General features: G+C 39.6%; 1 protein-coding gene across 1 annotated transcript in view; it reads left to right on the forward strand.

Annotated features, from left to right (window-relative positions):
- Positions 1 to 3,085: 3,085 nt before the first annotated feature.
- The window catches only part of LOC149817258 (uncharacterized), a 128,513-nt gene continuing 117,879 nt past the window's right edge, over positions 3,086 to 13,719 (forward strand). The window contains exons 1-6 of the mRNA XM_089987053.1: positions 3,086 to 3,367; positions 4,048 to 4,296; positions 4,390 to 4,626; positions 5,152 to 5,252; positions 10,783 to 11,207; positions 13,465 to 13,655. Coding sequence (XP_089843179.1) covers positions 3,086 to 3,367; positions 4,048 to 4,296; positions 4,390 to 4,626; positions 5,152 to 5,252; positions 10,783 to 11,207; positions 13,465 to 13,655 — 1,485 coding nt within the window. The remainder of the gene's footprint in view (positions 3,368 to 4,047; positions 4,297 to 4,389; positions 4,627 to 5,151; positions 5,253 to 10,782; positions 11,208 to 13,464; positions 13,656 to 13,719) is intronic.

A 13,719-nucleotide genomic window follows, 5' to 3' on the forward strand; every position in this document is an offset into this window, starting at 1 on the left:
TTACTGGACCCAAACAAGCAAGAATGAAAATTATACACACATAAAAAAAAATATAAGGGATTCTGGGCATACCTGAAAGACGGTATATGTTACTGGCTTCCCAAGATACTGGGTATACCTAAAAATAGTATATGTTACTGGTTTCACAGGGCTTTGGGTACATCTGAAAGACAGTGTATGTTACTGAACCCATGGTCTACCTTGGAGAGGGTAGATGATACAAACTCCATGGGACATTCTAGTTTTTGTAAGAGCTAGGCGTCTCACCCGGTCCCCAGTCCTCGAAGTTAGGGGCCAAGACTACCAATGTGTCATAGGTGGTAGATCTAAGTCTTCTGCAGAAGTAAAAGGTGCATCCAAATTCTAGTTTTAGCCATTGAGGAGTACTCTTTCGGTCATGAACTATCCTCTTTAGATATCCATACGGCTAGTCACATGGGTTATAAAATAATAGACCCCCGTGTGGTCTCGGTCCGCTACGATGTCGAATGCTTGTGTGTACCCATAGGGTAATTAACAAAAGAAACTTAATGTTAGTATATTTTTAAAAGTCTTCAAGTGTGCACATAATACTTGAGGTTTCTATGGTTAGAGTATGATTGTGGTTCACTCGTGTGATGCATAGCTCAAACATGTATTTCTTTAAATACAGAATACATGATAACCTAAATGTGTTTCATGCATACGATGTATCATGTTTTGATGCCTATGGAATATATCATGAAATACTTGACTTTAGTGAATTGTACATTCATCACTTGTTTAGAAGGTTATTAGTTCTATCTAAACATGTTGCACATATATTTGTATACATGACATTGTGCACATTCATATAGATATTATGGTTCTTACTCAGACGGAGTAGTCTGACCCCTTATGAATTAATATTTTTCAGAAAACTGAATGGCGAGCAATTGCGGTCATCGCTACGGAGAGTGCCATGTGACCATATCTTCTTCGGATGTCCTGAAGAATTTTGACTTATAATAAATCATTAAGTTGTAATTGATAACTTGTAATATTTCAATGCAAGAGTTTATTATACTTAATGCCTTGAGTCTGTGCTATTACTTATAACCCGCCCAACTAATTTGACCAAGGATTTAATAAAGCTTTTCCGCTGTTGTTTAGAAAAAAAATTTATTTCAAAATTTTAAAGCTAAAATATTTGGGTGAGCCAGAATTTGATGCATCACGCTTCAACATCATGATTTGAGAAGGCTACATCTGCCCCTATTGAAGCCAAGAAGGCTGGTATCTTCGAGTTAGGGATGAACCTTGGGTTGCATAACAAGGTCGACCTGCTGACCCATAAATTAGATCAGTTGTTGTCGAATCCATCCCCAGCCATGCAGTTGTGTGCGTTGTGTGCTAGCCCAACACACCATGTCTTTGATTGCCCCATGGCGCTACAGTACCCTGAGTTTGTCCATAAGCAAGCTCAGATGATGCAAGGTTTTGCCAAGCTCGCACCTAACCCATTTACCAATACCTATAATCCAGGTTGGCGTAACCATCCCAATTTCTCATAGAGAAATTCGCAAGTCCAACCTTCCACCCCCTCCCAGAACCAACCCAGGCAAGACAGTTATGCGTCTGGTTTTCAAAGACCTAGTTTTCCCTCTTTCCAGTCATCCTATAGTCAGTCTACATTCAGCAAGTCCTTTGAGGACAAGATGTTGCAGGCCTTCTCAGACATTAAGAAGAACCTGAGTTTCTACACTCAGTTGATTTCCAAGTTAGAGACGCATATGAGATAGCTCGCCAAGACACTTAGCAGGCAAAGCGAGGGAACACTTCTCAGTCAATCAGTGGTTAACCCTAGGGGTAAGGAGCTGATGCATGGCCTGCACATGACAGATGTCTATCAAGAGCAGGCTCAAGCGGTTGTCACCCTTAGGAGTGGAAAACAGTACCAATCGAGGGAGGCTGCAGAAGAAAGCTTGAGATTCAGTGAGAAGTAGTTAGTCCCTACTGTCATACCTAACGAAAGTGAGAGGGCTCTCCCTTCTAAGCCTTCCAAGTCCTATATCTCCAAAGCTCTCTTTCCTAAGGCGTTAGAGAGACTGAGGTCGTTCGACAAGCAGGGAGTGAACATGGAAGACATGCTTGAGATATCCAAGCATGTTCAAATAAATTTTCCCTTGTTTGGCGCTATCTAGCAAGTCCCTACATACATAAAGTTTCTGAAGGAGCTTTATACGCAGAAGAGGAAGTTGAGGTTTCTTGTGCTAAAGAATAACTATCTGACTAAGCAGGTGAGTGCGATGTTACAACACCAAACCCCACGTAAGCTTAAGGGCCCAGAGACTCCTATTATTTTGTGTGCCATAGGAGACATCGTTGTTGAGCGTGTCTTGCTCGACCTTGGGGCAATCATGAATATCTTGTCAAATTTTTTTTTTATGACAAATTCGGGTTAAAAAAGATGAAGCCAATACCTATGACTCTGTTGTTGGCAGACAGATCAATCAAGGTCCCGTGAGGGATTCTTAAAGATGTTTTGGTCAAGGTAGAAGACTTCTACTTTCCTGTTGACTTCATTATCTTGGATATAGAAGGCGTGGATGATATGAGGCAAACCCCCATTATTTTAGGTCGTCCCTTCCTGACCACCGCCAATGCGTGCATCAATTGTCGCACTAGCGCTATGGATGTTTCATTCGACAATAGAAAGATAAGGATAAACATGATGGGCCCTACAGGTGATGTGACTTCTTTCAAAGTCGGTCACATTGAGGACCTCGTAGAAGTATAGCATGTTTGAACATTGAGTGGTTCATCTCAGGAAGAGGAGGATGAATCACTCAAGGGTGATTGCCTTAGATTGATTAATTGGTGGTCAGGTGAGCTGAATTGGACGTGACACTTTAAATCACTCCCTAAGTTAGCAGAGAAGCCTGCCCAATCTTTCATTGAGAGTCCATCCGAACTTGAGTTAAAGCTCTTATCAGCTTCGCTCAAGTATGCCTTTTTAAGAAAGGATCAAACTCTCCCTCTCATTATTTTTACAAACCTGACTGACACATCGGAGTGTCAGCTTCTGCAGGTTTTGCATGAGCATAAGGAGGTGATTGAATGGTCGATGGCTGATCTGAAAGAGATAAACCCCTCCTTTTACATGCATCGGATTATCATGGATGAGTGTGCCAAGCCCTCAAGAGAGATGCAGAGGAGGTTGAATCCCCACATGAAGGAAGTGGTGAAGAAAGAGGTAGTCAAATGGTTGGACGTAGGGGTCATTTATCCCATCTCCGATAGTCGGCGAGTGAGCCCCACCGAGGTTGTCTCCAAGAAGACTGGGCTCACCGTTGAGCTGAATGAGAAGGGAGAGAGCATGCCCATGAGGACTACTATGAGGTGGCAAGTGTGTATTGATTATAGGACATTTAATAGTGCAACTAGGAAGGATCATTTCCTATTGCCGTTCATTGACCAGATTTTAGAGAGATTTGCATGCCAACATTATTTCTGTTTTCTGGATGGTTATTCAAGATATAATCAGGTGGTCGTTCACCCCGAGGACCAGGAGAAGACGACGTTCACCTGTCCATATGGCACCTTTTCATTTAGGAGAATACTGTTTGGGCTTTGCAATACCCCTGCAACATTTTAGCGATGCATGATGGTGATCGTTTCTCATATAGTAGATGACGTCCTTTAGATTTTTATGGATGATTTTTCAGCCCATGGCTCTTCCTTTGATGATTGTCTCCAAAATTATCGAGAGTGTTGAAGCACTGTATGGTGACAAATCTTATGCTTAGATGGGAAAAAAGTCATTTTATGGTACAATAGAGGATTGTTCTAGGACATATTATGTCTGAGGGAGAGATTGTGGTCGATAAAGCCAAAGTAGAGTCAATTGCCATATTATCTCTACCAACCTTTGTGTGGCAGATTCGTTCATTCTTAGGACATGCAGGTTTCTATCGACGATTCATTAAAGATTTTAGCAAGATTTCTAGACCGTTATGCAACCTGTTGTCGAAAGACCAGCCGTTTGTTTTTTATGAGGCCTGTCTGAAGGCATTTTTGTCTCTGAAGGAGGCTCTGACCACAACTCCCATTCTTCATTCCCTCGACTGGTCAGTGCCTTTTGAGATCATATGTGATGCCTCTGATTATGCAGTTGGATCCATTTTGGGCCAGAAGATAGAACAAAAGTCTCACGCCATTTATTACATTAGTAGGACCCTCTTCGATGCTCAGATAAATTATATGACCATTGAAAAGAAATTGCTAGATGTAGTGTTTGCCCTTGAGAAGTTCTGTTCATATTTATTGGACTCAAAGGTCATCGTTTACTCAGATCATGCCGCCCTACGATAGTTGATGAGTAAAAAGGATGCCAAGTCGTGCCTCATCCATTGGATTCTTCTGCTACAGGAATTTGATCTCAAGATTCGAGATAAGAGTAGATATGAGAATCTTATAGTAGATCATCTGTCCAGACTAACAGTGGAGACATCCACTGATCATGGACAAATTGATAATTCCTTTCCAGATGAGCAGCTTCTTTATGTCAATCGTCTGCCCTGGTTCACACATATCATCAACTTCTTAGTGACCGAAGAGTTTCCTGCGTATTGGAACATGAATGAGAGAGATCGCTTCTTGTCACAGGTGAAACATTATTTCTGAGAGGATCTAGAGTTGTTTCGATTATGCTCGGATCAGATGATTCGAAGGTACGTCCCCGAGGAGGAGTTCGATTCTATACTAGAGTTATGTCATGCCATGGCCTGTTGAGGACACTTTTTCAGTCGAAAGACTGCTGCAAAGGTTCTCCATTCTGGATTTTGGTGGCCGATACTTCATAGAGATGCTCACAATTTTTGTCGGATGTATTTACCTTGTCAGTAAACATGTAGCATTTCCAAGCGTGATATGATTTCTCTGTCGCCCATTCTTGTCGTAGAGATTTTTGATGTCTGAGGCATTGATTTTATGGGCCCCTTCCCGCCATCATTTGAATTTGTTTACATTTTAGTGGTGGTTGATTATGTCTCCAAGTGGGTCAAGGTCGTGGCCACCCAGAACAATGATCATAAAGAGATGTTTTGATTTATCAAGCACAATATCTTTAGTAGGTTCAGTGTTTTGAGAGTGATGATTAGTGATGGCGGTATGCATTTTTTAAATGTTCAGGTTGCTTCCTTACTTAGAAAGTATTCAGTGCATCATCAGATTGCTACACCTTACCATCCGCAGATGAGTGGCCAGATTGAGGTCTTCAATAAGGAGATGATGTTTTGAATCAAACCTTGCACTTCAACCACAATGCGTGTAGAATAGGGTCCCTCTAAGGTACCCTACACTACACTTGAGTGAAAAGGAAAGAGAAAATATAAAAGTGTTGGGAGAAGGAGAGAGAAAAAGAGCTCAAGAATTCCTCTCTTCTACTTGTTGAAAGGTATTTATAGTAAAAAAATTCCATGAGTAGGTGAGATGTGTGGTTTAGCTTTCATGTAAGGAGATGAGGGGTTGAGATGTGTCTAACCCTCTTATCAAAAAACAGTTCCTAAGATTGAACCTTGACTTCTTCTAGTCATGCGAAGACTTTCACAAATTTAGTAAGCTACAAAAGGCTATCATTTCTAGTCTTTTTCATATTTATTTTTTCTAGGAATTGTAAAGATCCTCTATTGGGATTCATGTGGAATCTCATTGGCTCTCACTCTACACACTCACCTAGGTAGGGACTAGGCCAAAATTGCCCTCCCTTTTGATTGGTTTCTTTCCAACTAGTTCTAACTTCTGGTTACCTTTTTGGTATATTATATCATTTATAAATTTTTATTTTTCTTGATATTACTTTTAGAAAGTCAAAATTATAAATTTTTCATATTGGTTCATATATTATTTTTAGAGACTCTAAATTCTAAAATTTCTACTTTGGATCTTCTAGTTGGATTTGACCCAATTAGATTCGATCCAAATCCAAACTAGATCCAAACTCTAAAAAGAATATCCATTCTTTTATAATACTTTAACAAATTCTTCTTATTTTGAACTCATAATTTAATGAATAATTCAAGTGTAATTATTCACTTAATTTTAATTAGGTATAGTTTATAATTAATTATTGATTAACTATCAAGTAAATACTAATTAATTATTCTTAACAATTAATGCTTAATAATTAATGCTTAATATTTAATCCAACAAATGATAATAAATCTTAATTAGCCAAGATAATTATTAAGTCACCTAATTGATCAATGTCTTCATAAATTGAATTTGTCACATAAAAATTTGCTTCATTTTGATTAAAATTTCAGAAAATTTGTAGATATTGCCGAACATGTCCTAAAAAAACACTAAAGGTGTAATTTTGATTATATATTTTCCATCTCACTAACCAAAATAATGATACAATATTTTCTATGTTGATTATTTTCTCACCATTGCATTTTTTTCCTATTTCTTGTATTAAAAGTAAGTTCTTAACAAGTCATTACCATTTGGGAGAAACCATTCAACAACTCAGGTAGCTGAATTCAGTTGCTATGGTTACAAAGGATTATTAAAGATAGAATTTGCTTGCAGCAGAAAATGAAGTGGGCCGACGTCATAACACGCTTTATATCTTGGCTCATTGTGGAATTCAAGTGATGGGTTTTTGCTCTTTTGTTTAAACATGTTTTTTGTGTGTCCAAACTTCACCAAAATTAGCAAAAACTATGTAATGTGCTAGGTTTTTGTGCTCTTTTGCTTAAACATTTTTTTTCTTGTACAAACTACACCAAATTTAGCATAAATATATAATGTGTTGGGTTCTTATGCTCTATTATAAACTCATTTGAAATAGTCTTATCATTTTTATGGAGAATGCAAAACCCAATCAAATGGGTTAAAAGTTAAATTTTGAGCTTGCCGACAAGCTAAGCCTGAGCCCTTGCCAGCTCGACCCGTTTCACTCAAGACAAGGTAAATGAGCCCAACTTGGTTAGGCTTGAAACTCGACACTAGTCGAGCCTAAACACTAGGTTAAGTAAGCGAGCCGAGTTTCAACATGCCAAGCTTGGCTCATGTGCATCCCTACATACAACAACAATGTACGTGGTGCGTCAATCAATTGTGCTATTGTGGGGTTGGGCCATTGGGAGAGGGGACCATGTAAAAAGTAGAGAGAGGGAGAGAGGTAGGGAACCATGAAGAGGGGGTCACAAGTGGGGTTGTAGAGGGAGTGAATTTTGAGAGAAATAGAGGGAGAGTGGGGCCTTGGTTGTGGGGTCGTGGGTAGGGGTGAAGCCACAAAGAGGGGGGCACAGATGGGGTCGTAGAGAGAGCAAATTGAGAGAGAAATATATGGAGAGTGGGGGCTCGACTGAGGAGTCGCAGGTAAGGGAGGAGCCACAGAGAGGGGATCACAACCCATGTTGCTGGGATTACAAAATTGTGGAGAGAGAGAGAGAGAGAGAGAGAGAGAGAGAGAGAGAGAGAGAGAGAGAGAGAGAGAGGGTGTTGTGTGTTCTCCCCGAAACATAAAATTGCTTGTTCCTATGTGTACAGAGGAATATCTTGGGACCCATGATAATTCATATGCCAATGTTGCCCACGATGACTTTATAAAAAAATAACATATAAAAAAGGTAAATATGCTTTTGATGAAAATATCCTCCCGTAAGATAGATATGCGTTGGATGAAAATGTCCTCCCACTCCCTATAAACAGATTTGCATGTTTCACCTTTGTTTTTAGCTTGTGTTACAACACATGGCCGCCTTCTCGTTCCTGCCTGATGAGTTGTGGAACCTCATTTAAAGTTTTTGCCCTTGCAGCAAGGGGGGTCCAGGGGCTCCCCTTGGCGCGGGTCTTATTGCGCGGTTAGCAGGGGTGGGGGTCGCTTCTGGCAGCGCCCCTCGAAAGAAAAATTTTTTGGGCTTATGTTTGAGACTCAGTTTCTTATGGATCAGACCCAACTTGTTTAGGTTTAGAGTTGTCACCCTTGCCTTATAAAATTATTTATTTTCTCTCTTTTGTAACTGTTGAAAAGAGCAATAAGATTTCTCTCTGAGCGGCCATGTTTTTTTTTTATTCTCTCTCTGTTGAAAATAACGATTTACAGTAAAAATCAGATCAGAGAGTAGCGATTTACAATAAAAATCAAATAAGAGAGTAGTGATTTATAGTAGAAATCAAATAAGAGAATAACGATTGAGAGTAGAAATCAGATCAGAGAGTAACAATTTACAATAGAAATCAGATTAAAGAGTAACGATTTACAGTAGAAATCTGATTTGTACTGTAAATCACTACTCTTTGATTTGATTTCTACTATAAATCGCTACTCTCTGATCCAATTTCTATTATAAATCGCTATTGTCTGATCTGATTTTTAGTGTAAATCGCTACTCTTTGATTTGATTTTTACTGTAAATCGCTATACTCTGATTTGATTTCTACTATAAATCGCTACTCTCTGATCTGATTTTTACTGTAAATCACCACTTTTTGATCTGATTGCTATTGTAAATCGCTACTCTTTTATCTGGTTTTTATTGTAAATCGCTACTTTCTGATTTGATTTTTATTGTAAATCGCTATACTCTTATCTGATTTCTACTGTAAATCGCTACTCTCTGATTTGATTTTTACTATAAATTGCTACTCTCTGATCTGATTTCTACTATAAAATGCTACTCTCTGATTTGATTTTTACTGTAAATCGCTACTCTCTTATATGATTTCTACTGTAAATCGCTATTCTCTGATTTGATTTTCACTATAAATCGCTACTCTTTAATCTGATTTTTATTGTAAATCGCTTGATTTGATTTTTACTGTAAATCATTATTCTCTTATATGATTTCTTTTATAAATTGCCACTCTACTCAGTTTGACGTTGCCATCATTATCTCTGTTGTAATTTGTTATTTTCTATCTACTTAGTTTGACATTTTTACCCTCGTATTATGATGAACAATAGACAAAATACTGATTTTTCTGGTAGTTCAACTATTTATCACGAATAGATGACGACAAAGAGTGCTCCAACGATAATAGACGATGGCAACGACAAAGGGTTCTCTGGCGGCAGCAAACGATGACAAAGGGTGCTCCGACTATAGGAGACGACAATAAAGGGTGCTCCATCGACAACAGACGACAACAAAGGGTGCATCGTCAATCAGAGCTTCTGTTACAGCAGATGGTGCATCACCAAAGGGTGATCAAGGATGTTTAGGGCGACATATTGCGGGGAGCTTCTGTTAAAACAGAGGAGTTTACTCCTTAGGGCAAAAATGATGATGATTTTAACCCTTTCTGGCGGAAGGATATTTTTGTCCTTTACTCGAAACATCATTTTATGTCGCTAATTGCGGGAAAGGGTACTTAAGTCTTTGTAAACGCATCAGACTTCGATGCTAAGTGATGCTGACACACACGGGGAAATAAGCTCCACATGCTTACATACGTGACACTCATTCAGACCTGAGAACACGCACCTGCGTGTTTCGAGAGGAAACATATAACCTGCTTCGGGGCCCGAGTGTGGGGTTGCAAGTCAGGATTTTTTGGGGAATGAGGATGGGTTGGATACGAGGCACCAACGTGCACCCTTTGGGGTTTCAGCGAGTCATGGTGGGCGTGTGCCCACCTTCCCCTTAACGTGGCTTTGCCCCTAATCCAAAAATACACCTTGATCACATTTTTATGATCCACATTTGAAAACAATGTCTCCAATTCATGTTGGAGATCCGAAATAGGGGTTTAACAGGGTAGGCCTTATCAGACTCGATTTTGAATCGGGTCTAAAAGTAAGACCTAAACCCAAACCAATCTAAATCCAGGTTCGGGTACAACTAGGATTTGTGGACCCATATGGGTTAACGGGTTCAGGTATGGGTATGACTGAAAAAGTTAGACCCATATAGGTTAGTGAGTTCGGGTTTCAACTCAGTTTTTGATATGATATGTATTATAAACTTAATTACCCGCAATAAAAAATATGTAAATTCTAAAACTATTACATGCTAACAAAATCAAAGCTTAATAACTATTATAAATAGTGTCATAATCTCAATATGGAAAAAATATGATCATGCAACCAAACTTTTGTTGTTGAAACAAAAAAAATAATATAATGATTTATCATATTCAAAATGTGTCAAATTCAATGAGTTGTCTAGTATTATTTTGGGATTCACTTCAATCTGACAATGTCTACGACAAGGGCAACGTGAAGTATATGCAAGGATAATTAAAGTTTAGATTACTGAAATGCAATGCATATTAATTATAAGTTGTTCAACATCTTTAAATGTTTAATTGAAACTTTCATATGGATATGGTATGAAGCAGTTTTGGGCATGGGCGGTTCAGGTATATAATTGGGTCAGGTACGGCTCGGTTGGGGTCTCATTGTATAATTGGTTCCTGTATACAATCAGGTCGGGTTCGGGTTTAAAATATGGATAACTGTTTGGATCTAGGTACATAATCGGATTGGGTCCATTCAGGTTCTGGTATTCATTTATAATACCCAAGACCTGACCCGTTTTCACTACGGGTCTATCTTTTAGACCCGACACAAACCCACGTGTCAACCAAATGTCGGTTCGTGTGGGTATAGTCGGTTCGTGACATCGGATGGGATATACCCTACTGCAAATGAACCCGAACCATTTGCACCCCGAGCCATCAAGCAGGCACCGGAAGGGACTCCGAAGCCCGCCCAGCCCAACCGAGCCATGACTTCGGTCCGAGGGTCAAAAGACTAAAACGACTCAGTCTCATCGAGCGATTAACATTAGCTGGGACAAAGCGTATCAGAATACGCCACCTGGACACAAAACCGAGACGGTCTCTTCTCCCTCTACAAAAGCGAGACCGTGCCCGCCAAAAAACTCGAACGTTTATTTCCCTCTCCCTCTGTGCTGTGCGTCGTCGTAGGAGAAACCCTAAAGATTCCGGCGAGGCGTGCGACGTTGCGGGAATCGGTTCTTTCCGTGGAGTTGCCTTCTCCGGCGTTGGGCCGTCGGACGGGGGACGGAGCTTTGGTGTATCGGGCTTGCGATCGGCGGTGGTGGCCGGCCGGAGATCGTTGAGGCGAAAGGGGGTGGCGTCGGACGATCGGCGAGTCGTCTTCGAGGGTGGATACGGCGAGTGTGTTAACCCGACGGAGGTGAGGTTCATGGAGCTCGGGGATTGGGAAGGGCGCCTCAGAGGAAGGAGGCGTAAGGATGGAGCCAATGATGGTAAAACCCTCTCCCTTTTTTTCATGCGTGTGTTCTCTTCGTTTCATTTCGCTTTGTTTCATTGATTTTTTCGTGAATCGCTGTGCTTGAATATGGCTCTGCTTTTATGGAGTGCTTGGATGTGACGAGACTCGTTTTCTTTTGGTGCATTGCTCTTGTGACGAGTCGGTGTGCTTGGGTGTGGCTCTGCTTTTATGTAGTGTTTGGACATGCTAAGTCTCGCATTGGGATTCTTGGTAGTGAAGGTGTCGTAGTGTTCTGTATCGCAACTCTTGCGGTGAGGTGATGTGCTTTCTGCAAATTTAAGCTCTACGTGCGCTTGCCTACAGATTGTTCTTTAAAACACTGGTAATGGTTCTTGAATACGCTGAATTCCAAGACCTTGTGTTGCGAGTTGCGACTCCTTGTGAAGATGGTTCGGGCTGCAACGTTTGGCATTGCAGTTCATAACGTCTTTGGATTTGCAGTGTGTGGATGACTAACCGTATATAACTGGCTGGTGGAATTACTATAGTCAGACATGTTTCAGCATTTGATCCATCCTATTTGCCATCTTTTGCACACCTGAAGATAGAAATGAGACTAAATACGCACTTCAGAAATTTTCTATGGAAAGTTTCAAGGAATTTGGGTGGTTTGGATTTTGCAAAGGAGAGAGGAGGGTGGGAGTCTTGGTATCAGAGACTTGAGGCATTGATTATGTCCTTTATCACAAAATGTTGGTTGTAGCTGCACCTGGAAATGCGGTGTGGACAAACTTACTGATGTATGGTTTAAGAGGCTGGCTCTGGTTGCTGGAAGCCTGGAAACAACGCTCCACTGCCCCGCCATGTAGAATCTTTATCACTTTGGTGCACACACGTATGTATGTATATATGCAGCCAATAGTTTGACATTGAAATTACAGAGAACTTTATTTGCCGAATATTAAATTATATATATCTGTGTGTGTGTGCAACTAATAGTTGGACAATGAAATTGCTGAGAACTTTATTTGACCAATTTATAGGTTTTATACAACCATTATAATTAGAACTTATGGCTGATTGATGTAAAAAGGAATTCTTGAATGAGCAACCAAAAACGTTTATTTACACATATTTTACTATGATGGGTTCCTACTAGGTGGCCTGTTAAATCAAAATGTTTGATATAAGAAAAAATTGTTTGAGTTTGGTTTGAAAAAATTAGTTTAGCATTGTATTTTATTGTTTTTTAATGAAGCCACATCATCCTTGCTTTGCTTATATATGAGTCAAAATATAGAATTTATTTAGTAAGGATGCTCAAAGTAGGTGTCGGGGATATCAACAACAAATTAGAAGGCACCCTTCTCCTACCTTTGTAGTATTATATACGGATGACATGATTATTGTTTGTAATGACTTTTATGCCGTTTGACTAGCATAGAAAAGGCTCATTTTATTGTTTAAAATGAAGCCTTTAGGAAGTTGGCAGTTTGCCTTCGCATATGTGCTATCTCAATAATTGAGCAATATGTTTCATGTCTCCCATGTTTCTTAGCAGATGGTATCCTGAGAGCAGAGTCTGCAAACATACTGATGAAAATTAATATCAACGGGTTCCATATGTATTTTGTTGAGATTTGACTATTTCAGGTGACACCGCTTGTGCAGTTGGTGTTTGTGATTAGTTATGCGCTTTCTGATGGGATCCATAGAGCAACAATATTGATGATCATTTGATGTATTCAGAATATTGTGTTTTTTGTGTCATGCCTCTAATTCTTGCAACTTTGGGTTTTCCATTTGTGATAAATGATTTTCAATGGGTCTCTAGTAGTGATAAATGATTGCTATGATTTTGCTTTTTCTTGATTAGTTGCTACTCTCTTGGGATAAGAAACAGCAATAATGCTACCACAACCTACTACAGTCAAAATATTGAACAATGGCCCAACTAATATTGGAGTGTAAGGAATGGTCAGTTATTGATATTGGAATTGGTATCTTGATCCTTACTCCTTGCCACCTTGATATTTCAAAGGCCATCTGCGTTACTGGAAGCTGGTATCGTGAGAGGGTCAAATATTGGGACAACTGCTCTCATACGAGACACACACTTCATGTACATGTTGAATACTGGTTTAGAAGCTGTAGCAGCATATAAACAATTTCTAAGTTTTTTGTTGTTGTTGTTGCCAGTTTAATAATATTGATATAATATTCTTCATATATATATATATATATATATATATATATATATGACATGAACTATCCGGATTCCCTTTGTGCAGCCATGCCAATTTGCCAGAAGTCTGAAACGCTTCAGGAGAAAGTTTCAGCAGAGGAGATCCACAATTTGGCATCTATTGTTGAGTGTGAAGAATCAGGAAGCATTGCCTTACCAATTCTCCGAAGATCTGGAAGGCTCCAACAGAAATTACAGGTGGATGGGAAGCCTTTCAAAATGTGCTCCTATGAGAAGGTAAACTTAATGATTGTTTGGAACATGAATTCCTCTTCTATTTCAAGTTTTGGAGCCACACTTT

The sequence above is a fragment of the Nuphar pumila genome, chromosome 14 (genome assembly GCF_984573655.1).
Source record: "Nuphar pumila chromosome 14, dmNupPumi1.hap1.1, whole genome shotgun sequence".
In the NCBI taxonomy this organism is placed as follows: domain Eukaryota; kingdom Viridiplantae; phylum Streptophyta; class Magnoliopsida; order Nymphaeales; family Nymphaeaceae; genus Nuphar; species Nuphar pumila.